This window comes from Rhipicephalus microplus, chromosome 8 (genome assembly GCF_043290135.1).
Source record: "Rhipicephalus microplus isolate Deutch F79 chromosome 8, USDA_Rmic, whole genome shotgun sequence".
NCBI lineage: Eukaryota > Metazoa > Arthropoda > Arachnida > Ixodida > Ixodidae > Rhipicephalus > Rhipicephalus microplus.
The window spans coordinates 104,388,805-104,415,137 of record NC_134707.1 but is presented as its reverse complement, the minus strand read 5'-3'; the positions used below and the strand labels follow the sequence as shown (position 1 = coordinate 104,415,137).

The 26,333-nt window shown below is 46.3% G+C and overlaps 1 protein-coding gene across 1 annotated transcript; it reads right to left on the bottom strand.

Moving 5' to 3' along the window:
* Nucleotides 1-3,927: 3,927 nt before the first annotated feature.
* On the bottom strand, nucleotides 3,928-25,491 carry LOC142768708 (uncharacterized). Its single transcript, XM_075870717.1, has 3 exons — nucleotides 24,571-25,491; nucleotides 6,284-6,319; nucleotides 3,928-4,181 (listed from the first exon to the last, which is right to left on the bottom strand). The coding sequence occupies exons 1-3, from the start codon at nucleotides 25,295-25,297 to the stop codon at nucleotides 3,928-3,930; spliced, it is 1,017 nt and encodes a 338-aa protein (XP_075726832.1). The 5' UTR covers nucleotides 25,298-25,491.
* Between the last annotated feature and the right edge of the window lie 842 nt (nucleotides 25,492-26,333).

Here is a 26,333-nt window from a genome sequence, read left to right as displayed (position 1 = left end):
CAGTGACATGTCTAATGAAATCTTAGCGAAACCAGCTGGTGTCGTCGTCGTCGGGGAATCGTCAATTTGCGGAAGCATCGGTAGGAGGCCTTGAGTTTGTCTAGTATAAGCGGCCACGCCCTCGAAGGTTACTGTGGTTAGTTTTCTCGGCATGGTCTGAGTGACCGACTCTGCGCCGCACTCGAATAGGTACGGGGACTAGGAGAAAATCAGCGATGTGACGGAGAGCGTGACTTTGCAATGATGAAGTTCCGCACTGCTGAGCCACATACTCTTCACTTTCAGGGGGCAGCTGACCGAACCTGGGTGGTGGTGAGTTCGTAAAAAATCCGCGTTGTCAAAGTTGTCAATAAGAACACTGTCGGTACAGATGCCCAGCTTCGCCACAATGGAAGCAGATATGACGTCGATACGGCTGTCACAAAACAAGGGCTCAAAAAAAAGGCGCGCCGCCAAATTCTCGCGACGAAGTACCGAGAGGTCAACGATAAAAAAAAGAAAACAAGCATCCAAAGACTCTACGGGCACGCGTCCCTCTCCCCTCGGAAGCGTAGGTTCGCCGACGAACCTCCTCGCATCGGCGGCCGAGCAAGCCCTAGAACGTTCTCGATGAAAAGGGGCGTGGCGATGAAGGGTTGCGTCATCCGTCGCGGACGGAACTCGTACCGTCTCGCCCTTTCTCCCAGCCTTCGCAGCGCATCGCGCCGACGAAATGATGAGAGTTTCCTGGAATCTCGCGCGGAAGGTATTTAACTGAGCAGCAGAGATGGGAGATCAGGAGAAGAAGGAAGTTAGCGCCAGTGTGCGTGGGGTATTCCGCAGCGTCTTTCGGCGAAGGTTTTGTCCTTAGTGACAAAGCAGGAGAAGAAGGAAGTTAGCGCCAGTGTGCGTGGGGTATTCCGCCACGTCTGTCGGTGAAGGTTTTGTCCTTAGTGACAAAGCAGGAGACGAAGAAAGTATGCGCCAGAGTGCGTAGGGTGTTCGGCCTTGTGGGCGAAGCCTTTTGTCTTCCGTGACAAAGGAGGAGAAGAAGAGGATTTCCACCTGATGGGTGAAGACTGGAGCTACAGGCAAGAGTGTGTGTCTACTGCTATCGAGCGAAGACGCGTGGCAACAGCTGCGTGTGTGAAGCCGACGTGTTTCCGGCGAAGAAGTTTGGAGCCTGGAGAGCGGCCAAGTGAAGACGCGAGGTTTCCTGGAAGAGAAACTTCGGGGGAAGCGGAACGATAACAACGCTGGACTTTGAGTGAGTTATTCTCGGAAAAGTATCATCCAGACTTTTGTTCCAAGAACTTTGGACTGAATAAGTTTTCTAACTCCTTAGTCTTTAAGTGTCTTGGTTGTTCGATACATGCGACTGCATTGTAGTACGTATTGTTGTCTGTGTCCGTTGTTTCGAGTGCGGCTGATTGTACTGTGTAGTACATTGTTTGATTGGTGACCCATTGTATTCAACTATTGTCGAGTGTGCATACTTGTGTATCCGCTATAACTGAGAATATAATTTTGTTTTGTTTATCAACTCTCGGCTCTGACTTGTTCTTTGGGCCACAGCCGGCGTCCGCTGGCGCGCCAAATAGGACCACTTCTAAATTGTCCACACTTTCGTGGTGCAGTTCGGGGGGCCGATACTTCGGCCCTCGGAATTAGCCCGGCGATCGCCTCCCGAATTAACGGGACCTGTGACAACGGCGCACGCTAGATGTCCGATTCCCGGGAGATCAGGCGAGGTGCGCTGTAATATGGCACCGCTTGGACCGTCTGCAGCATGGCTGGGGCCACGGTGGGATGCGGAATTGCCGGTGTAAAAGGTTGCCGCAAAGCTTGAGCATTGGACATTAGGGGTAAGTCACTGGGTGGTTGATAATTCCGCATGAAAGACGGTTCTCCTAAGGCAAGCTGAGCTTCATCTCGAACAACACTGGAGAACAAGGAGATAGGGGGCTGTGAGGGCATTGACAGCTTTTGGAGTTCTTCACGGATGACTGAACGTAAGAGCTCTCGGAAGAAATTCATTTGGCCACTGAGACCTTCCAAGTAGTCCATAGTTGAAGCGTTGACGTGCCGTTCGTATGACGGGGCCTGGTGCCTAATAGTGCTTTCGATGGTGACGGCTTCTGTGAGAAATTCTGACATAGTCTCGAATGAACTGCACACAAGCCTACCGAAAATATGCTCTTTCACCGCGCGCTTGCAGTGCCGTACCTTCTTTTCTTCTAGCAGGCCGGAGTCAGCTCGATAGAAAAGACGCGTCATGTCTTCAACATACATCGCAACCCCTTCCTTTGGCGTTTGTATGCGGGACTGCAGGTTGCACTCAGCTCTGTTCCGACGGTGAAGGCTGACATATGTCCCAAGAAGTCGGCCTTTCAAGCTTTCGCATGAAGTAAGAATGCCTGCCTGGTTCTCATGCCATACACATGCGCTGTCCAAAAGACTGAAATTGACGTGCCGCAGTTTGTCTGCGTCATCCCACTGATTGTGCACGGCAACAAACTCATATGCAACAAGCCAATCTTTGACATCCTCAAGTGCAGTGCCGTGAAAGAGATTTGGCGTTCGTAGTGTGAATAAGGTTGAAGTAAGGTTGAATAAGGCATTGAAGTAGCGTTGTGCCGTTCGTACCAATTGGTTTGGTGTCGGTAGGGCTGGTCGTAGCTGCCATGTTGTTTGCGAGCAGTCCAAACTCAGGGAATCGCCCTCGAATTCTTCTGCTGTTGCGGTGCACAGGAGTGACCACTGGTACGACGCTTGAGCTCTTGCTATGTGGAAGGGTACGGTGCATAGATTACTTTGCACCTCCACCTGCTTGTCACACAGCAACAGCCATGGAGGCTAGGCAGGAACAGTGGGGCTGAAAGACACGAGCGTGTATCTTCAAACGAAGTGCTAACACACACTTCTTCTTCGTTCTCTTCGCCTTAGTCTTTGTGAAGGTATGGCATATGGCGCAATGGGAGCGTTGTCAACAGGATAAATATATTTATCCTTGTTGACAACGCTCCTGTTGTGCCATATATATATATATATATATATATATATATATATATATATATATATATATATATATATATATATATATATATCATAAATATATTATAAATATATTTATCCTTGTTGATGAATATATTATAATATATTTATACTTATAATATATTTATCCTTGTTGACAACGCTCCCGTGGTGCCATATATATATATATATATATATATATATATATATATATATACATGAAAGTGGATATGCGAAATTCAAACAAGCACCCATCCCGTTTTGGGGTGGTTGGGGCTTCGAAACATGCCACGCGTGGCAGGAACACAAGCAGTAACCATGGTGACAGTTGTGAGTTTGCGCTAGCTATATGTTTACCTGTGCGTTCTTTTTGTTTGTGTTTAATGGCACCCCACCAGGGGTGTCGAGTTGCGGAGGTTTTCACTAGTGGTGTGTGTGTTCTTTCTGCGCGTCCTTCAGGAATCACCAGCGTTTGCCGTTCTTCGTGAAGCATTGCAATGGCTGCAATAACTATCATTATTTCTCCCTTACAATGAATCAGACATTTTTTTCTACAAGAGCTCTCACAAATCAACGTGACACGTTGAGGCGTTCGTAGTATTTTTACATCAGAATGGCTAGGTCATGCGTGTACTATATAAAAAATGTTATTTTCTTCTTTTTAATGACTTCAAGAAAGGAGACAAAGTCTCACAATGCCGCATCAACAATACGTTCCAGCCTTGTAGTCAAATTCAGAGCTGAAGAATAACGTTATTGCCTCTGCGTACACTTCTACTTTGCCATATATAGCGCAAACTTTCACTACGCCAAAATGTGCGTGATGTGCAAAAGAACATCTCGTGCAAGTTCGTTCGGGCGGAAAAAAATCCTAATGGGGCTTCTAAACACGGTGCATTCGTTGTAAATGTTTACTCACTCTGGCGCAAAGGAAAAACCGATCGCGGTCTGGCTGAACTTGGACGCCTCATCAAGGAAGGTCCTCGGAGCCAGGTCCCAGCTGCTGGGACCACCACTAATGGTGTTCCTACCGTCCTTGTAGAGAGATTCGTAAAACATGACGTCACATAGGCCATCTGGAGGCAGGTAGAGCATACTTTTGCCTTTCGTATTGCGGACCGGCTCGCTCACAGTGCACATGAACGTGGAGTTGGACATAACCGGGAGCTCTGAAAAGAAGATCCAGATGATGAAGCGAACATTACAATTCACATCCCACACGCCTGAAGGCAAACTTTTTTTTGAGGTGGGGATAAGGGAGCAGGGTGCCTAATGCACACTTTGCTGTGCCTGTAGAAATGGAAACAGTTGAATTTGTACTAACGCGTATGCCATCTTCTGCAAATTGAGCAGGCCGAGCTGAACACGTTCGCCCCGCGAAACTGGCCGTGCTCTCTATACGCATACGTTTTTCGTCGTGATATTTTAGAGAGCGGGAGGACACGAGGAATGTAGTCACTTTACGAAATTCTACTTTCCCCATTTTGTGTTTCAAAACACACGTATATAATATTCACCATCCATTGCGCCATGTATATTATGCAAGCTTGACGTTAAAAGCATTAGCACGAGTGTTCAAGCGCTGGTACTGGTGTTTGCTATTTGTGGATTCGCAAGATAACTTGCTCGCGCTACTTTTTACGAAAAAGGGTTGCCCGAGGTACGGTTCGAGGTCGATGCACGTACTATTTCTGTTGATTGCTTCCTGATTCGTTCTTTTCAAAACTACCGGAACTCTATCGCGCGCCATGGGCGGTAAGCTAGGATGGTGATTGGTGGAGTAGAGAGCTTAGTCCATTCGCACTTCTATACACTGCAGGAAAAAAGGGGTCATTGGTATTTCATTTTTCACAAGTAATACGCAAAAACTTCTGGGAATATTTGAACACGACGTGATTTGGAATGTCTTCTCACCGAATGAACCATTATCTTGGAAGTAGAAGGAACATCAATTTTCGCTCGCATCGATGTGACATCGCGGTATTCATTATCACTAATAAAACCCTGCCTATTTTAGCATATTGCTTTTTAAAGTGATACTTGCTTGCTATCTAGGAAGTCTTGCTTCAGTAGGCTAAAAAGGTCGTGAGACAAAGTGAGAAATAAATCGCCGAAAGCTGCCACCGAGAATTCATTACAGCAGGACACTGCATCCTCAAGCCAAAGCTGCGCATTGTTAGAATGTTCGGTCCTCGAGGCAAGAAAAGCACTGGAGGCTTCTGCCTATCGAAAATGTTACGAATATTCGGATAACAGAGAAATTTCCAATATAGTTTTAGGATGCAAGCGATGTGGTAAATAGACAACGAAAGTCAGAAACTGCACTGCTGTTTCATGACTCTACGGAATCCCACACAGCGTCGACCTTTCGGAGGCAAACCAAAACCCCTGCAAAACAGCACCGCTCCCTCTCTTCGGACAGCGTAGCTGCTGCAGCTTGAGGTAGGGTTGTATCTGTTGGCAGCGCAACACTCTTCCTAACTCTGCACTGTGGACCGGGTGCATCGCACAGCCAAGTATAGTAGAATACAGCGAGACATAAAGAAAAAGTGAGGTTGAGGATGATGAAAAAAAGTTCAGAAAGTAAAGCATGGCATAGTTTTGTATAATGTATTAAAACAGAGGGGTGATCACAGGCTTTGTGTGTCGGTAGGTGACAAAAGGAAGAGGAGACGGCGAAGCATAGGACGCCCTCGCATAACACTGTATACTATAGCAAGGCGGTGAAAAGTAGTGATGCGCAGGTACGGATGACGGAAAAAAAGAACCGATGCGGTTTTATTTAAGGTCTCATATTTGCAATTGACTAGCACATTTAGGTACCGCGCCGTGTCCTAATATCCCGCACTAATATATTTTTTTGTTCTTGGTCTACCCGCCTCTTGCACTGCAGTGAATGGAATTTGGTCTGTGATCTCTACAAACGCATGGGGCACAAATATATTCAATGCGTTGAAGAAGGGAAGGCCACTTGTCGAAACATTGGTTTCAGCAGCAGGCGCTGTGCGACAACTTTTCATTTATTCCTGGAATACCTAATACTCTCGACATCATTTAGACGCTCCCAATTTCATACTCCTTACACTGCAGCTCCTGATTGACATTGCAGTCTTGCACTCGGAGGAATTTGGAGTAGAAACCAAGCTATAAAAATTTCAGGTCCTATATAACATTTGAGACAAAACAGCATTCTTTTGAAATTCCTTACGCAGACGTTTCAATGTGTGACAGCATAAATTTGAAAAACTGGCTAGGGATGGTGCTGACTTACGTAAAAATGGCGGCAGTGTGGTTGTCTTCCGGGTTCCTGTAAACAAACAAAAAACAAATTTAACGACTTGCAGAAACAAAAGGCTGCTGCAAACTTTTTTCTAGCCCTCATTGAATGACCTTAATACGTGTGTTTATTGTTCCGGCAATCTATTCCCGCAAAATGTTTTTCTCTGATGCTCTGAGCTCATTCCGTTTAGTGTCAACGACAGCGCTGAAACCTACACAGCGGTCATCATGAAGGGCAATTATCTCAATCAGTGTAAGCCACTATCTTGAACACATTGCGTTTTTCTTTGCAATCATTACTTCAATTTTGTTGTGAGCCAATGTATCCCTTATTCTATCGAAACATAACCCCACGCACCGCAGAGTGACTGTCACACAGGTCCCGTTAATTAGGGTGGCGATCGCCGGGCTAATTCCAAGGGCCGAAGTATCGGCCCCCCGAACCGCACCGCGAAAGCGTGGACAATTTAGAAGTGGTCCTTTTTGGCGCGCCAGCGGACGCCGGCTGGGGCCCAAAGAACAAGTCAGAGCCGAGAGTTGATAAACCAACAAGATTATATTCTCAATAATGGCAGATCAAAAAAACAATACACAAATATGCTCACTCCACAATAGTTGCAGACAATAGGTCACCAATCAAACAACGTACTTCACAGTACAATCAGCCACACTCAAAACATTGGACACTGACAACAATTCACACTACAATGCAGTCGCATGCATTGAACAACCAAGACACTTAAAGACTAAAGAGATAGAAAACCTATTCAGTCCAAAGTCCTTGAAACAAAAGTCTGAATGATACTCTTCCGAGAATCACTCACTCAAAGTCCAGCGTTGTTGCCGTTCCGCTGCCCCGAAGTTTCTCTTCCAGGAAACCTCGCGTCTTCAATTGGCCACTCTCCAAGCTTCAAACTTCTTCGCCGGAAACACGTCGGCTTCACACACGCAGCTGTTGCCACGCGTCTTCGCTCAATAGCGGTAAACACACACTCTTGCCTGTAGCTCGAGTCGTCACACCTCAGGTGGAAATCATCTTCTTCTCCTGCTTTGTCTCCACGGACAAAACCTTCGCCGACTACACGTCGGAACCCCTACGCGCTCTGGCGCTAACTTCCGTCTTCTCCTGCTTTGTCCCTACGGACAAAACCTTCGCCGAATACACGGCGGAATACCTACGCGCTCTGGCGCTAACTTCCGTCTTCTCCTGCTCTCTCGTCTCGGCCGCTCGATTAAATACCTTCCGTGCGAGATTCCAGAAGGTTCTCGTCATTTCGTCGGCGCGATACGCAGCGAAGGCTGGGGAGAGGGCGAGACGGTTGGAATACCCTCCGCGTCAGATGACTCAACTCGGCATGACCACGCCTATTTCCTTCCAGAAATTTCCAGCGCTTGCCCGGCCGCCGCTGTGGGGTGAGGAGTTTCATCGGCGAAGCCACGCTTCCGAGAGGAGATAGTCGCGCGCCCAGGGAGCCTTGGATGTTTGTTTTCTTTTTTTTTCTTTTGACCTCGCGGCCCTCTCCCGCGCGTTATCGCAAGAATTTGGCGGCGCGCCCCTTTCGAGCACTCGTTCTGTGACACTGCCCCCACTTTAAAATATTATCTTATAATATTCAAAACCACACAAACGAGCTTGAACAGTCCCCACACACTCTGTAAGACTGTAACACAAACCGTCGCTCATGACACTTCACATTAACAATAGATCACTCAATAGAATTGGACATTACAATTCAATCTCACACACATGAAATATAACCGCAGGTACATGAGTAAAACGCTTCCTCACACATTCCAAATAATACAAATGTACAAAGTTCTCTCATTACAACAATTTGTACAACACTATACATCACATCACAGCACAAATACTTCGACACTTGTGACACAGGATAACACAACATTAACACAACATATGGCACTCAGCACTGCCAAACACATTCTAATTCGACCTCAGCACTTATCCTGCGTACTTTGAGCGGCGCTTGCGCCCTTTGTTGCAGTGCTCGCTCGATCTCTTCTTGTGTTTCCACGTTTTTTTTCGGCGAGCCCTTTCCAACGACGGTATCTGAGGCGGCGTCTCAGCCATCGTTGTCACTTCCGACACCGTTAACGGGTCATAACGTTGAACGAGTCCTGTCGGTTTATTTACCAGCTTGTTCATGTCACGGCATTGGGCCTGGCTGGCCGACTCCGGCATTTTTACACTGTCGGTCGGTTGGGGTCGTGTCGACGTACGTCCAGCTGCCCAGCACATGAACTCATTCAACACGATCATCTTATCATTCGCTGTCTCTTGCGCCGCGGCTTCACCTTGGGCTCTAGTGAGATCCGTCACGGGATGCTCCTCCACTGTATGTCGCGGTCGCTGGGTTGGCGAGGGCTCTATCTTAGGGTCTTCTCCCAAACATTCCGGATCATTCAGTCCTCGCGTCCCGTCGATGTTTCCGATGACAAGGTCGTAAAGGGGGGTCGTCATACATAGAGCGGTAACCTTCCCGCTGAAGTACGGGGTTTCCACCTCAATCTCTGCTTCGGGAAGCATCCGAACTGTACGGTCAATTAAGCAAACCGGTTTCGTTTTGCCTGTTAACTCACTTTTCCGTACCAAATCTCTCCGCACGATAACAGTGGAGCTGCCGGTATCTCTTAACACCGTAATCTTTTTGTCTGCAACTTTTCCAGGCAGCGTTGGCATTCCCTTCGAAACACCGGTTGACTGTTTTGACATTACGGCACCAACAATAGGAATTTTCTCCCCATTTTTCGATTCTACGAATCCGTCGGTGACGGCATTATTATCGGATTTCGGTGCTGCTTGCACACAGGATACCTGGTGAGTTTGACTCGCTCCGTTTCGACATGCATCTGCCTTTTGCCCAGTCTGACCACATTTAAAACATTTTACTACCGTTGGACTCGCAAAGTTAGTACGACAGTTGCTCGCGCGATGACCCACTCGGTTACACAGAAAACATTGCGGAACACTCTCCGGTGCACGCTTCTTTTGTTCGGGTGCCGAATTTTTCGAATCGTCGGGACACTCCTTCTTGACCTTGGCCAAATTAGTTCCACCCTCCGCTTCCAAGAATTTATCAGCCAATTCAACCATTCCTTCAAGTGACTCAGCCTTCCTCTCTTTCAAGTAAAGCGACAGGCTTGGGTGGCAACTAGTAAGAAATTGTTCTCTAGTTAGGAGCTCCCTAAGCTCATCGAACTCCTGTGCTGTCTCTGAAAGTTCAATCGATCTGTCGAAATAATGTCAAAGTCGGGCGGCATACTGCGTAGCCGTCTCACCATCAGCTGGCTTTCCTGTCTGAAATCTGTCCCGGAATCCTTCCACAGTAAATCTAAATCGCTTCAGCAAAGCAGCTTTCACCTTTGCGTAGTTGGCTGCATCGGTCGGCGTCAGCCTGCCGTACACACTGAGCGCTTCACCACTCAAGGAAGTACTCAAAGCAGTTGCCCATTGATGTTCCGGCCAATTCTGACTCCTTGCAATCGTCTCGAATCTGTGAAGGTACGCGTCAACCTCGTCCTTCCTTTCATCAAATGCTACGAGCAGCTTGCTTGGGTTCAAGCGGAATCCGTGGTCCTCCCATTCGCTGCTTTCAACTCTAGCTTGGACCGGAATTTCACTTCGCTGTTGCAAACAGAGCCGCTCGAGTTCTATCTCGTGCTGTCGCTGCAGTTCTCTTTCCTCTCTTTCTTCTTTCGCCCTCTCAGCTGCCAGTCTTTCTCTCTCCAGCTCCGACTTCAATTGCTGCTCTCTTTCTTCTCTCGCCCTTTTGGCTGCCAGCTTTTTTCTCTCCAACTCCAACTTCAATTGTTGCTCTCTTTCTTCCTTCGCCCTCTCCGCTGCCAACCTCTCTCTCTCCACCGCATCTTTCTTCTTCTGGCTTACCCACTTCTGTAGTTCGGCGCCAGAAAGACCCATCTTCTCACCAAGAGCAACTAACTTTTCGAGATCCATTGTGTCTCGCAAATAAAACCTTGCCGCGTGCAAAAAGTATCTGCCTAGATCATCTATCGGAACACTCCCCTGCACTCGTTACGAGAACACAGAGCAACACACAAAATCGTTCCGATAGCACTATCAACAACTCGAGGCTCTTTCTCACTACTTTGGACACACTGTGCACCAAAAGGTCCTGTGTCGCGGACGCCAGATTAATTGTCACACAAGTACCGTTAATTAGGGAGGCGATCGCCGGGCTAATTCCAAGGGCCGAAGTATCGGCCCCCCGAACAGCCCCACGAAAGCGTGGACAATTTAGAAGTGGTCCTTTTTGGCGCGCCAGCGGACGTCGGCTGTGGCCCAAAGAACAAGTCAGAGCCGAGAGTTGATAAACCAACAAGATTATATTCTCAATAATGGCACATCAGAAAAACAATACACAAATATGCTCACTCCACAATAGTTGCAGACAATAGGTCACCAATCAAACAACGTACTTCACAGTACAATCAGCCACACTCAAAACAACGGACACTGACAACAATACACACTACAATGCAGTCGCATGCATTGAACAACCAAGGCACTTAAAGACTAAAGAGATAGAAAACCTATTCAGTCCAAAGTCCTTGGAACAAAAGTCTGAATGATACTCTTCCGAGAATCACTCAAAGTCCAGCGTTGTTGCCGTTCCGCTGCCCCGAAGTTTCTCTTCCAGGAAACCTCGCGTCTTCAATTGGCCACTCTCCAAGCTTCAAACTTCTTCGCCGGAAACACGCCGGCTTTACACACGCAGCTGTTGCCACGCGTCTTCGCTCAATAGCGGTAAACACACACTGTGGCCTGTAGCTCGAGTCGTCACCCCTCAGGTGGAAATCATCTTCTTCTCCTGCTTTGTCTCCACGGACAAAACCTTCGCCGACTACACGGCGGAATCCCTACGCGCTCTGGCGCTAACTTCTGTCTTCTCCTGCTTTGTCCCTACGGACAAAACCTTCGCCGACTACACGGCGGAATACCTACGCGCTCTGGGGCTAACTTCCGTCTTCTCCTGCTCTCTCGTCTCGGCCGCTCGATTAAACACCTTCCGTGCGAGATTCCAGAAGGTTCTCGTCATTTCGTCGGCGCGATACGCAGCGATGCTGGGGAGAGGGCGAGACGGTTCGAATACCCTCCACGTCAGATGACTCAACTCGGCATAACCACGCCTATTTCCTTCCAGAAATTTCCAGCGCTTGCCCAGCCGCCGCTGTGGGGTGAGGAGGTTCATCGGCGAAGCCACGCTTCCGAGGGGAGAGAGTCGCGCGCTGGGGGGGGGGAGCCTTGGATGTTTGTTTTCTTTTTTTTCTTTTGACCTCGCGGCGCTCTCCCGCGCGTTATCGCAAGAATTTGGCGGCGCGCCCCTTTTGAGCGCTTGTTCTGTGACAGTGACTCTGTGTTGATTGATTTCTGCATAACCCAGTTAGGCGTGGGTGCATTGATGCACTCTTACTGCGGTCTCACTTGAAGCCATGAAAAAACTGAAAAAAATGTTTCATCTGGTTTTCTGTATTTAGCCACACATAACCATGCCCTCATTAGGAGTTTATGAAGTATTTTTCTTTCCTGAAATAAATAGGTCGCCAGAAATGCAACCGTCATGTCGTTTTTGTCTTCTTTGTTATCGTACAAAGTGCTTCACTTCACTATACTGTATATTTCTCATTTCTAGATTATACAAAAGCTTCTACAGAGGCTTTATCTTTCAATCTAGTCTCACTAAAAGTATCCCGATGTTTGCTTTCGCAATGCATGTCATACAGAAAGAAGGTGTCGGTTAGGTTGAGCAATGCCGCAGCTGTGCCGCATAGTCATTCATAGCAGTCGGGATTCTGCTTCCTGAAACCAAAAAGTGCCAATGATAGTGTAGGTGGATTCGCGCTTTATGACAGACCTAACCTTCACCAAAAGCCATACAAGGTGGGTCCTATCTCGGTGCAGACTACTACTCAATCTTGATGGTAATGCGTTCAGGCTTTGTCTATTCGCTGCTCAATTAAAATGCCACGGAGGTAAAAAGAGTGTGCGGGAATTGCGAGACAAGTTTCTAGGGAGGCCTTAAATTGTGGCGGCTGTTTTCTTTGCGTTACATCACCAAAATTTGGAGAACTGCGTTGTGGTCTAGCAAATTTACTGTCGGTGTGGACGCCAACTTCTAAGCCTCATAATGTAGCAAACATCGCGGGCGTCAGTGTTCCGTAGGTACGAGCTTCACGCCTTTGAGATTCACTAGTAGTAAGAGATTATTTGACAGCAGATGGATAGAAAACAAAGTGTTCTGGACAGCGCTCTAATCGCCGCTGACTTCGTAGAGGTGCAAACAACTTTCTGCACTCTTGGCAAAAAAAACAATAAAAATGTCACTATTTTCGAATACGGTAATTTTGCCACAGCAGTACCGCATACCGTACTGCAGCTCAATACACCCAACATGTTAAGGTAATTCGAGTTTTTCAACAAGCTTGTGATGGAAAACTTCTTGCAGTCACCACCAAGAGGCTGCACTTTATATTTTCGTATTAAATGGTCGTTTTGAACAACAAATAAAGCACGCAAACAGAGGCGCCTCTTCCACCGAATTCACTCCTTTCGCCTGCTTAAGGCATTCCGACAACCGCAGTTTCCAGGTTACTAATATTTACACCACAGGAAGAGCCAGGAAAACCCCATCACAGGCGCGCTTCCAGCGTAAAGCCAGCGTTGTGTGTGTGTGTGCGCGCGCACACATGTTCTACTTGTCCGCGTTCAATCGCTCTGTTCAGACTTAACAGAGAAGAAGCAAGGATGGAGTTAGTACGAGGCACCAGTTACCAGCATGTTGAGTGTAGCGCAATCAATGCGGCTGATGTAGAGCGCGTAGCCAGTTCCCGACCAGTCAACTAGCGACGCCGATCGGTTCCGCGAAGGCGAACGCGGAAGACCCCGAGCATGGGAAAGAAAGGAGCCTCCTTCGTTCGCACGGTTCACGAGCGGAGCCGTCAAAGTCATCCCCGTTCAGGACTAGAAGGAGAAGGCTTACTCGGAAAAGCGTCTGGCGAGAGGCAGGTCAGGCGCCACCGTCTGATTTTAAGCCACTGTTGGCATGCACGCGTGCCATTGACAATGACGCGGGGACGCGACCACTTGGCTGACCGAGACATAGTGGCGGCAGGGAGACGAGCATAACCTCCCCTGCTGTATGTCATTACCGAGTGCTGCTAATAGGGAGTTTTCGTACTGGGTACGCATTCCCTTGGGGCCTTGCGGGCTTGGGAGCGCGTGGCGTTGCGTGCCGAACCCATAGCCAACCGGAATGCCTTTTAGTTGGCGCCACGGTGGCACGCACGCAAACACAAGCCGCACGAAGTTCACACGCGCTCGCAGAGCCATAGCGTCTTGTCGCGTAAGTATTATTTAAGTCTTTTTATGATTTAAAATGTTAAATTAAACATACATAGTGACCAGGACACTTTTCTTATTGTGTACAGTAATCTGGTATACGCAAAAAAGTGAAAAATACAAGGTTACTGTAACGACAGTGTCGACAGCTTGTAACACTTCGAGCAACTGCAGTCATGAACATGTTAGCTTACGCGTAATGTTTTTGAGGTGAAAATGAATAAAAAGGTTACTCATCTGTAATATTGTCGCTGCGCAGTTTTTGCACCAAATGTACAATGCACAATGTTTCTGCAATAACAAATTCGTGGTTGTCTGTTTCACTATGGCCGCGCTAGATGGCGGCACCTATTCAGCTGGTCGGGGGCTGGCATGCGCCTTTTAGTTTCTATGTTCCACGCCATTCTAGCTTTGGAAATCTGACTGAAACCGTGTAATCACTATAAGTGCTTGCACTTTGGCTTATTTTAACTCGACGGCTAGAGTATCCGCAGTGCGGATACCATGAGTTCTTGTGAAGGTGAACCGCGCGAACGCATGGCCTCATCGCCCCAGCGGTCTTGCGACGCATCTGTTTGGGGTTTCGCGCATGCGCAATGCCGCCGCCACAACGTCCTGCGTACGCAAGCCGCTTGGGTACCCAGCACTAAAACTCCCTAATATGTCGGGGCGCCTCGCTGTCGCATGCACACCTGTTAAGCGCACGGAGCCCAAAGGTGTACCCACCGCTCTTAGGGAGGGTTCTACGAAGCAACAACAATGAGAGCTGACGGGGCTCGAGCGTGAGAACGGCTGCCGACAGAAGTCGGCCGACGGAGGCAGCATGGCCTGGCATGGGAGAGAGTGTCACACGCGCAGGACCTATCCCTTTGCGTGTTTTATTTTGTAACGTGGTTTTTACCAATCTAGTACCTGTTATGAAGGTGTTTCTGCGATTGGTTGTGATGATGCGAGTCCCAACATGTGATTGGTGTTTGTAAAGACTCTTTGTTCAACCAAGGGCGGGCTGAAAAGAGGTTGTTTGAATCTGAAATGAGAGCGGATGTTCGGGCTTAGACTCGGGCAGTAGCCTGGGGCTGCAATAAAGCTTCTCTTCACCGGACTACGGCTCTTCCTTCGCGCTGCCACTGTGCACTCGAGTCATCGAGGGGAGCCATTCCGAACCTGAAACATCTTCCCTCCTTAGCTAGTGTCGAAGCTAGTCGAGGAGGAGGAAATTAACTGATGGGATCTTACATAAAGAGTGGCTCAGTAGGATTCGCCAGCAGATAAGGAACGTGAGTTGCCTAAACTGAGAAAAAGTCAGGCTTCATCGTGAGAAGGAAATCGAGAAATGGCAGTGAGCCGAGTAGACAGAGGAACAACGAGACGTACGCCTCGAGAAGCGTATGCATGCACTAACCTTAAAACTGATTTATTTGGGACGGAGCAAAGGCTTTGCGGACGCATCCGGCCATACGTTGGCTGCTGCCATGCAAAGCATGCCATACGCAAGACGCTGGCTAAGTCTGGAAAGCGGGTTGTGGAAGCTCATTTAAACCTGCCCAATACGATTAACCGTACCATAGGTTATAGACCTAGGCAAAACTGAGTTACGTGAAAGCCAAATGTTTTCCGTCCATGTTGTTTCCTGTTGTATCCAAAAAGAAGCTACTTTGTGACGTTGTCCAATAATTTTTGTCGCAATCACCAATCCGAAATTTTCAGAAGAGTTAAGCCCAAAAATTCTTAATGTTAGGCTTAATTTCAATTTCAATATAATTCTGCAGCTGTCTGCCTAGTAAATGAGTTAACCAGGAAGCTATTGTTAGACAGCGCAAGTAAAAAATTTCCGACTGGTGAGAGACACAAAAATTCGAAAATGAGTTCTGTGTAATGCCACTTGGTGACCCACTGATTAAAAAAAATGTGGTCTTGTGCCACAAAATATTGACGTTTAATTCTTTTCCCTACAACACCGGTTGCCATTTTCGATTCTAAAAAAACCTAATTAGGAATAAATTCTGACGATTATGATGGAATTGTCAATAATTTTGCTTCACTTCACAATAACTCGCTTCCTGGTTTGTTAAGTGGATAAAACCTGTAACCGCGCCAACTGGCATGACGTCAGAGGAGGAGCCTGTAAAACCGTTTTGCAGCCTTGTTGCCACTGAAGAGTCGACGCTCTGTGTGTGGGGGCATGGGGGCGTGCTAGTGTGGGCGTACGTGTGCGGGCGTGCGTGGGCGTACGTGCGTACATGTGATCTGTTCTGTCCACTCTCAATCGCGCTGTTCAATCTTATGTAAGGCGGACACAGCAGTACATCTTAAGTACGAAAAGGCGGCTCAGTGGGATTCATTGGAAAATATGTAAAGTGAGTAGGACAACCTGAAAGAAACTAGGCTTCGTCGTCGGAAGGAAATAAAGAGAAGGCGGCGATCGAGGAGAGGGAGGAAGGAGGAGACTCACGCCTCACGAAGCGCGGCCCTACAGAGAAACCAAGCTAAATAATAGATACATGTTCTCAGGTGTCTACAGATGCTCTTCAGACGCAGCCTGCCAGCCTTTCCAAGGCTGCGTCCACAAAGCTGTTGCCGACGCTCAACTAAGTTTGTTCAATAAAATTAACTTTACAGCTGACTAGACACACTCAGGCTAAACGAGTTAAGCCAGAGTAATTCTTTTCCTGTCACTTTATTCACTCTTGATCTAGCATACGTGTTAATATTGTGATGTTATCCACTAATGATTACGGAATCCACCAACCCAGCATTTTAATAGAGTTTAGAGTGTGACAGAGAGAAAAATGAAAAGTAAGGCAGGAAGGTGAACCAGAATTGAAGCATACGGTATGCTACCCTGCATTTAGGGAAGACGCAATGCTGAATAAAGATGGGAAAAAAACAGAGCGAGAAGTACACAAGCAAAAAAGAAAGCTGGTATTGGGGGTGCACAAATTTTTGCTTATTCTCGGATCTACACCGAGGACAGTGCCATTGCACGGTGGTCTACCTAGTTGATTAGTTCACCAGGAAGCTACCGTTTGACAGTGTGAGAAAGGAATAGTCGGCCAGTCGTAGAACGTGGACATAAAATTTTGCGAAAGAGCTCTACGTAATCTGGAAAGGTGGCAGAATTATTACGAAACAAAAATTAGCTTCGTGCCGCAAAATACGGTGGTTCGAAACATACCGGTCACCTTGTGCGATTCTAAAGAACGTCATTTGCAATATTCTGTGACCATGTTTGTGGAGTTGTTGATGATTCAGCGTTTCTTTGAACTAACTGATTCCTGGATAACTGAGTTGGTACAACGACCAGAGCGTCAGCGTGCCGGTCCTGTGTTCATTGTCCCGACAAGGCCCTACCTTTCTACAACAGCATAGAAGCATTTTTTTTTCCGACAAGTGCATCCTGAGTTTCTCCTGCCCTTGTCCTACAAATACGCAGCCGCGTATTTATCTTGCGCAACCTTTGCGCCACCTACGGAATTCCTCAGAGATAATTTGAAAGAACCTATTTTAGGTTTCTGTGAAATAATGTGATCGTAGCAAATGGGATACAGAATTAACAAGGGGAGGGAATGAATGAGAAAAATTTGGTTGAATGCATACGCAAAATGTACAAAATATCATGGGCAAATACAAACTCAAACTTATTTAAAATGAATCCTGATTGCTTGATGGTGTGAAATACAGCGCATAAAAATGACACACATAAAAAAGTGAAGGCATAGCCCTAACGCTTTGTCTTCTTTTTTTGTGCATTGTCTTTAGGTGCTGCGTTTTGCACCGTGAAGCTAAACGAACTCGTCTAATTTTCTACGCTGCTGCAACCTTACACGAATACCACGCGTGTGACCATACCTTCATCCTTCACAAGCCCTCAACCACGTAGCGGGAATGAACAGAACTAATTTCAAAAGACCTCCTTTAGAACTTCTCGAATTTATGTGAATGAAGAGCACTGATACAAAAATTGAAAGGCAACATAGGTAATGAGTGAGTTCGGAGCCCCTCGCTCTGCTGATGTCGACGTGGCGGTATTGTTAACTAACCCTACCTCCCGAGTTTGTGTTTGCTTGTTTCGGACAAACTCTTTGCGCCCACGCGTCCCGCAATTTCTTCATCTGTGACGGCGGCTTTGCGTGGGCTGTGTATTAGTGCGGCGCCTGCTGGTGCATGCTTTATCGCGCGTTGCCGCGTCACAGTTACGTGCTCACATGGGTAGTTGTGTTCTCCTTCCTGCTTGAACAGCGACTACCTATCGCTGAGTGCTTTATGAAACCAAAATTGCGACTAGGTGCTCTCAAAACTCCTGTACATAACAAACTGTCCCGCGTGCAAACGAGGGTTCCAGTTGTGATAACTGGGTCATCATCTATACATGTCAGCAAAAAAAATGAATGTGTCTGTGCTCTTTTAACGCTAGGAGACTTCCGTACACCTACCAATATTTCAAACAGTCGCACAAGATATATCCAAAAAGCATAATAGTGAACATATGATTAGCTGTGTAAGTGAGTCTTAAGATATATCCAAAAAGCATAATAGTGAACATATGATTAGCTATGTAAGTGATTCTTAGTATAATCCTGAAAACACTTTCACTTGGTGCAATTGCACATAACGCAGCTGCGTGATCGATGGGCGTCATGGTTTTCAAGCTTGCTGTCTTGGATTTATGGGGCTCATTAGTATGCTCTTTCTGCTTGCAGTCACCGTATTTCTAGCACAGTGTTTTTCCCACTGTTTAAACGTAAGACTCTGGAGATTTGTAGACAAGTAGCGGCACCCGTTGGTGCAGTTTAGTGCATTACAAAGCCCGACAACCTTGCGTAGCTTGCTGTGCAACCAGGTGCAACTAGCACGGACGACAGTACGATTGAGCAAAATAGTAGCGGTGTTTGCACATTGTACACTCCGAAGAAGAGCTACGAATTTCTTTCCGCTTTTCGGACGCGGCATCAAACAGCCACGACGTGCTTGTCAGTCCACTTGCCAGAACTACGACAAAAACAAGAGCAGACCCAACAGCTCCACGCACTACGAAGAAAGATCGCGGTCGACAGTACTGCTGCATTGTGAATTGCCACGAACGTAAAAAAATTCAGGTTTACCGATTTCCGTAGCTGCCGCGAAGCAGAACGTCGACAGCGCTGGCCCCGGACCATTGGAAACGTGTAGGGTGAGCGAAATACTCGCCTTCTCTACAACAGGTGGTCACAAGAGAACGTGTGATAACGTTAGCCTTCGATTATTGTTTTGAGTAGCCTTGACATAACACGGTGGTAACATTGATTATAAAGCTCACCACAGCCCCTGACCATGGTGCGGGTGGTGGTGTGCGATAACTATAGCACAGCTTGCCAGATCAAGGATTTTCGAAAAACCATGCTTCAACATCAATGAATGTGAAGTGCTTATGCGCGTTCGCTGTGGATGGCTCTGATTGTAGTGCCCAGTTATGGCCAGCGCGGCAACGAGGTCTTACGATTGGCCTGCATGCCTGGCTTGACGCCGCTTTGACGCATTAGACACTGGGGCTGAGCGTACCCTGATTTCTTCCGAGTCTGTGCTCCCAGAGATGCACCAAATGCGGCGACAACAGAGAATACAGTGGGCACGGCGGACCATCGAAGAACATGTGGCTCAAACCGCTTTGCTACTTCGTGCAGGTTCTTGTTCATGGTCTGCCCGGATCAACGTTTCTGCAACTACCGAAGACTAAAGCAATCGACCAGGCATATCTGCCTGACTTCGCCACGTGCGCTTGGTCTCCAACTGCGTCACTCATGTCGCGTCACTGCTCGTTCCACGCCTCACCTACTCGTGGCGCCACTTATGTTCCACGTGACGTCGACACACCAGTTAAAAAGACACCAGCTCCAGACCTACGCCTTTTGTGGGCACGGCGGACCATCGAAGAACATGTGGCTCAAACCGTTTTGCTACCTCGTGCAGGTTAGTAACTGCTATAGCACGATTAGGAGTGATTGTCGCGGTCTTTTGGTCTTGCCGTGCCCCCAACGCTGTGCTTCTATTGCTTATGATGTTTACTGTGTATGTTTGCTGCTGTTGTGCGGTGACGTCGAGTCAAATTCCGGCCCCACTAATAGTGGTGGGGCTTCTGTTGAGTCGATGTTGAGGGAGCTGCTGTCTGGCCAGAAAAAGTTGACAGCGGATGTAACTGCACTCAGAGAACAACAGAATAACGTTGAAAAGGTTATAGCTGACTGGGGAGCCAGATTCGTCGAATTGGAAAGACGAGCCTCACGCGTGGATGACCTTGAACGTACTGTAAAATTGCTAGAGGCGAAGTTGACTGATCTCGAGGATAGGAGTAGGCGATGCAATTTAGTAGTCTTTGGGGATATGGGTGAAACTGAAGCTATTCTTAAAAATAAGATTCTTGAACAAGTTTTCTCCAAGAGGCTTTCGGTTAATTGTAAATCTGTCGGCCGAATTTATCGCCTCGGTAACGCGGGTAGTAGACGACCAGTCATTATTCACTTCCAGGATGTCACTGAAAAACAGCATATCTTAAAAAATGCTCATAAACTAAAGGGTACTCGAATATCAGTTCAGAACGATTATTCGCGCAATACGCTAAGCAAACGTAAACTGCTGTGCGATAGCGCTAGAACTGATAGAGAGCAAGGCAAGAAAGTTAGCCTGCGTAACAATAAGCTGCGCATTAACCATGAACTTTTCACATGGGATGAGAGCAACAACTTGATGATCAAAATCGACGGTCGTCAAAACAGTACCAGAAATACTTGACTTTCCTCCGTGGAGGCCTCCCCTGAATTTAAAGAACTTCGAGTTTTAAACATTAATGCCCGCAGTGTCGTTAATAAATCGGAAAGCCTCGAGGCTACTATTTTAGGTTACAACACTCATGTAGTTGTCATAACGGAAACTTGGCTGCATGATAATATTGAAGATGCTGTTGTGTTTCCTCCGTCGTACAGGGCGTATCGCCGTGACAGAAGTACTAGGGGGGGGGCGGTGTGGCTATTTTGTTAAAAAACACTATAGCCGCTACACCATTACGACAGGCTGATAACTTAGAAACCTTGTCACTAAAGTTGTCTTGCTGGGGTAAATCATTCTTATTTTTTGCTGCTTATCGAGCACCTGACTCTCCCCTTGAATTCTTTCGCGATCTTTTTACACACATGGCGTATTTTGCAAACGATAAGGTGTTTCTTATAGGTGATTTTAATCTGCCAGATGTCGATTGGGAAAACGGATTTTTTTGCACCGCGAATAATTCACATTTACAATATTTGCATGACATCATCCTATCTCACAATCTGGATCAGATAGTTAAATAGCCAACGCGCACCTGTGGTATGTCAGCATTAATACTGGACCTTGTGTTTATTAGTCGTTCATTAGAAAACTTTTCTGTATCGGTTGATCCCGGAATTTCTGATCACAACCTGGTATACTGTTCTTTTTCTTTGAAGGTACCTAACAGCAGCAAATGTAAAACGATAACGGTTAAAGATTTCTCTCGTGCCAGAGAAGAAAGTGTTTTGGATTATCTGGAACTATGCCATGAAAATTTTCAAAGTAACAATACTGCTGTACTTTGGGATGAGTTGAAACAAATTATTGCTTGCTGTCTTAGCAACTTTATTCCCAACAAAACTAAAAAAGCATCGAAAACTACTCCTTGGATAACGAGAGAAATCTCTCACCTCAAAAGGAAAGTAAAGCGCCTAAGGCGACGGCGGGCCTCCCGTGTGATTATTCACCAAATGCAACATAAATTAAACCTTGAAGTACAGCTAGCTAAGCGCTGGTATTTCCAGCACACGTTGCCAAACTTCATTCGCACGGCACCCCAAAACGTTTGGTCTTTTATAAGCAGGAAAACTAACTCAATTGACCAAATCGTTCACGAAGGCCTCGTCGTTGTCGATAAGCAATGTATCGCAGAGCGCTTTAATCATTATTTTCACAGTGTATTTTCTAGTTCTAATACCATTGTAAACCCTAATCGCTTGCCATGCGACTCGAACACTGATGTTGTATCACAACCAGGTGTGGTATCAATGTTACTGAACCTTGAAACTAAATCATCTCCAAGACCAGACAACATACCGAATGCCTTTCTGCGCAGATATGCTGAAGTGTTAGCCCCCTTTTTGGTAATCATTTTTCGTTCTTCGTTGTCGTCAGCTATTCTCCCTGCAGATTGGCTAACTGCGCGTGTCGTTCCCATTCCGAAAAAGGGCGACGCAGCACAAGTAGCCAATTAAAAAACCATTTCAATAACGTCCACGTGCAGCAAATTAGTTGAACATATTATTGCTAAAGAAAGAACAAAGTTTCTAAATGATAACAATATACTTTCTTCTCCTCATCAGCATGGTTTTCGCAAAGGGTTATCGACTGCAACACAATTAACGACAATTATTCACTACTTTGCTAGTACACTTGACAAGTCGAGCCAAATCGACGTGATATTTCTGGACTTTAAGAAAGCGTTTGACCTTGTTCCTCACAGTAAACTTATTGAAAAACTGCAGTCAATTAACCTTCCTGCATATATAGTTAACTGGGTAGCAGATTGTCTGTATAATCGAAACAGTTTGTATCAATCGGTAATTACTCTTCTAATGAACGTTCAGTAACGTCTGGAGTACCCCAGGGTAGTGTTTTGGGACCTTTACTATTTCTAATATATATAAATGACATCGTTAACGAAATTTTCCCCCTATTCAAATTAGGCTTTTCGCAGACGATTGTATAGTGTTTAACGAAGTTTGTTCTCTTAATGATCAATTAATGCTTAATTCTAATCTTCAAAACATCTTGTCGTGGTGCGGGCGATGGGGTATGGAATTGAACAAGGAAAAAACAGTCTACATGTCTATAAAAAAATCAATATGATGTCGTTTGCTTATAACCTAGGATATACACCGCTCACCAAAGTAAACAAATACAAGTAGTATCTTGGAATCACGATAACCAGTGTCCTAAGTTGGAATAACCACATTTCCAACATATGTAACTCCTCCTTCAAAAAACTGTGTATCCTCAGGCACAAACTAAAGCACACTCCTCATTCTACTAAAATGCTAGCCTACACTTCACTTATTCGCCCGAAACTCGAATCTGCAAGCATCGTATGGGATCCCTACACAAAAGTTAACATAAACGCTCTAGCGATGATTCAACGCAGAGCAGTTAGGTTCATTTTTTCTAAATACAGAATAACTGACTCTCCCACTAGCCTAATGAAACAACATAATATCAAGACACTTCAGCTTCGAAGGAAAATACACAGGCTAAAATTTCTCCACCAACTGAAAAACAACTCTCTCTAAACCCACACGCGTATGTGACACCACCTGCAGCACGTCGAACACGGCATCGTCACGAATTTTTTTTACCACCATATAAGACCAGAACTAACCTTTTCAATTATTCTTTCTTTCCGCGCACTATAAACGATTGGAATAATCTGCATTTATCATAACTAGTAAGCATAGACTCCATTGAACATATATCTACTTGGTGTTCGCCATTGTCATGTTGAATAATCTTTCATTTTTTATTTTTAGTGCTCCTTTTTCTGTATTTCAATTCTTTTTTTGTGTATTTCAAGTGTCTTGCGGGGGTATGGGCAAATGTTTATGCGCATATTATGTATTCTTACTTCTGTTCTCTCTTTCTGACGTTGTTTTCATTTTTTATGTTTTTCGTATTTCTTCAGTGTACATCTTCTTTAGTTGTGATTTTCTCTTTTAATTTTTTTGTGATTGCTGTTCACGGATATATACATATGCGTATATTTATATATATATGTATATATATATGTGTGTGTGTATGTGTATATTTATATTCATGTATTTGCCCTCCTGCTTGGACCCAAATAGGGTCTGCAGTATTGTATAAATAAAAATAAATAAAATACGTTCTTCTAGTTATCTCATGTCGTCGGCACCCCTCGTAAAACCCTTTGGACACGCCTGACCAACTGACGGATTAGGAAGAGTTGTTGGCCGTGGAGGCGGCTTGCATTGTCGTCAAGGGCCCAGCGTCTCGGAACTATCTGCGTATGCATTTCTCACGTTCTCCGTGGCGCCTTGATGCCGCTGTTTCTACAATTTGTGGTCTGCCTGGTGCCACATACCTATCAATGCAATAGACAACAAAGTTGAGTTCTACGTAGGACTCAATGACTTCGTGCTGTGCTGTGTCGTGCGCGGTGTGCAGTGTTTTTCCCCTCGCCATGGGCTGAACTGGGCATCCCTCTTCCCCCTTCAGTGGGTTGGGAAGGAGGTGGCGTTTCACCTTCCCCTTTCGGGGGCAAAAGTGAAGATGTCATAATTTATTGTACAGTCCTCGCCTCCATTGGTTTTTCCTGCAGGGAATTTGGGAAGGCCAGGTAATAAAATGCGAACGCCGAGGTGCTCCCTAGAAGCTCTCATAAGCTCCCAGAAGCTCCCGTCATGCTTCCATCGAGAGCTTCCATGATGCTACCACCATCATGTAACACGCTACCTGTAAATATTGTAATTAAAAGTAGCTCTTAACAGATCCGTCCTCCTCTCCTCGACATCTCGCCGAGACTCTGGCTGGCTCAGGTCCTCTGGGCAGAACACCGGCTACATCAAAGGGTAATGGTATAGCAGCGTTTTTCGCAGCACCACCTGTTCGCAGCACCACCTGCGAAAAACGCAGGCGGTGCTGCGAAGTGACGCCTATGGCACTTGTGTCGGCTGTTATATTGTAGCACATTTGACAGCCCTTTTAAAGACCACGCACCTAAAATTACGTGATCTTCTCGTCAAAGCCACCAAACGCTCAAAACTATTCCATACGAATTGTTACGGTAGTCCAGGTAGTATTTATATTTCAAATAACAAAGCCATCATCTGAAGGCAATTATGTTAACTTACTTCGTGTACTTTTTGCAGGTCGAGGTCGTCTTGTGGTCACTGGTGCTTGAGTAGTTGTGCTTGCAGTTGTCCGTGTGGTAGTGGGTCGTGGTGCGGGAGTAGTTGGGCTTGCAGTTGTCCGTGTGGTAGTGGGTCGTGGTGTGGGAGTAGTTGGGCTTGCAGTTGTCCGTGTGGTAGTGGGTCGTGGCGTGGGAGTAGTTGGGCTTGCAGTTGTCCGTGTGGTAGAGGGTCGTGGCGCGGGAGTAGTTGGGCTTGCAGTTGTCCGTGTGGTAGAGGGTCGTGGTGCGGGAGTCGGTCTCAGAGTCGGCCTTGAAGTAGTCAGCCTTGGAGGGAAAGTCAGTCTTGTAGTCGCTGGTTTGGTGGCCGTCTGCTGTGTCGGAGTTGGTGTACTCAAAGTCGGAAGTGTCGGGAAAGATAGTCCACTCGGAGTCGCACGTGTGGTAAACGCATGCGAGCTTGGTGTTGCTGTTGTAGGAATAGGGCGTCTGGTAGGCCTACTTTGAGTTGGAGCCGGTACCCTTGGAGTGGGACGAGGGACAGGCGGACGTGGTGGCCTGGTAGACGCATCAGTTGGAGCGAAATTGGTGGTAGCCGGAGCAGTAGTAAACAGCAAAGAGAAGGGAGTTTCTCTTGCCGTTGAAGGCGGTGTACTCGGAGTAGCAGCATGCGTATGAGTGATATCCGTGCTCAGCTGGTGAGGATCACTTGACGGGTAGATTACAGGCATGGTTGTATCTCCAGCCTTAGTTACTGGGGTGTGCGGAGTTGGGAAAGAAGGCACTGGGCCACCACCTCCACCACTTCCTCCACTTTCACCAAGAAAGTTGTCGTTTTTATCGGTGGTCAGTTCATCGCCTGATAAAAAATTGTACAGGAAGTGTTATGTGTAACCCGGTGATGTCGAAAAATGGGAAAAAACACAACCGGTTTTCTTCTAAAACGCTTTCGGCGTTCCGAACAATTTCCATATTCCTGCTATTGAAAAGTTACAAGTACAAAGGTCAACGCTGCTGTTTTTTTTTACTGTATAATATTGTGTATATTGCAGCATAGGAGCCGAGTGCATAACACAAAGTTTAAAGAAATCAATTTGGTGGTTTTCGTATGTTGTGACAATCCTTGAACAATTGCCACTGAATGATGACCGGTTTAGGTACTGCATGGCATTAACTAGGATGTCACTGACTTTAGCAATGTTAGAGGACCAGGTGATCATGTACGTTAAATAATGAGTGCGTCTTCGCCCGAGATGGCACCTTGAAAAGAATGCAGTAAAGCGTGGAGTTTTTTTTCACATGGACATAGCAGATATTAGTTTCATTGATGTAGAATAAATGAAAGCCTGAGCCACTTTCTGACAGTTCTTCTTCATATTGAACTGGTGCGCCGAAAGAAAGATCGACAACTCGCAAAGCCGACCCACAGTGGCATTAATATGGAAGTCATAAGACACAGACAACTACCGATAGCCGCACAGCCATTGCATATCTATCAAGAAAAAATAATGGCGAAGCAGCCTGCATAATGAATACGATAATACTACGCAAAAAAAAACAACACGTGCACACTCCAATACAAGTAATCACATGTTTCTTTACTCTCTAGAAAAATGCAAACCACAACCATGCAGGGCCATGCTGATACAATGTTTATCCCTTTTGCTGCTGATGTATTCCCTAATTATTTCTTTTATTGAACGTATTTTTTTATCGAAGTACAACACCACACCAACAGCAAACTAAACGCTTAGAGGTGCTTTTGAT

Coding starts and splice junctions, on each gene's coding strand:
- LOC142768708 (XM_075870717.1), bottom strand. CDS start 25,297: ATGCCTGTAATCTACCCGTCAAGTGATCCTCACCAGCTGAGCACGGAT. Junction 6,320..24,570: donor ACCTGCAAAAAGTACACGAA/GTAAGTTAACAT, acceptor GTTTGTTTACAG/GAACCCGGAAGACAACCACA. Junction 4,182..6,283: donor CACACTGCCGCCATTTTTAC/GTAAGTCAGCAC, acceptor TCTTCTTTTCAG/AGCTCCCGGTTATGTCCAAC.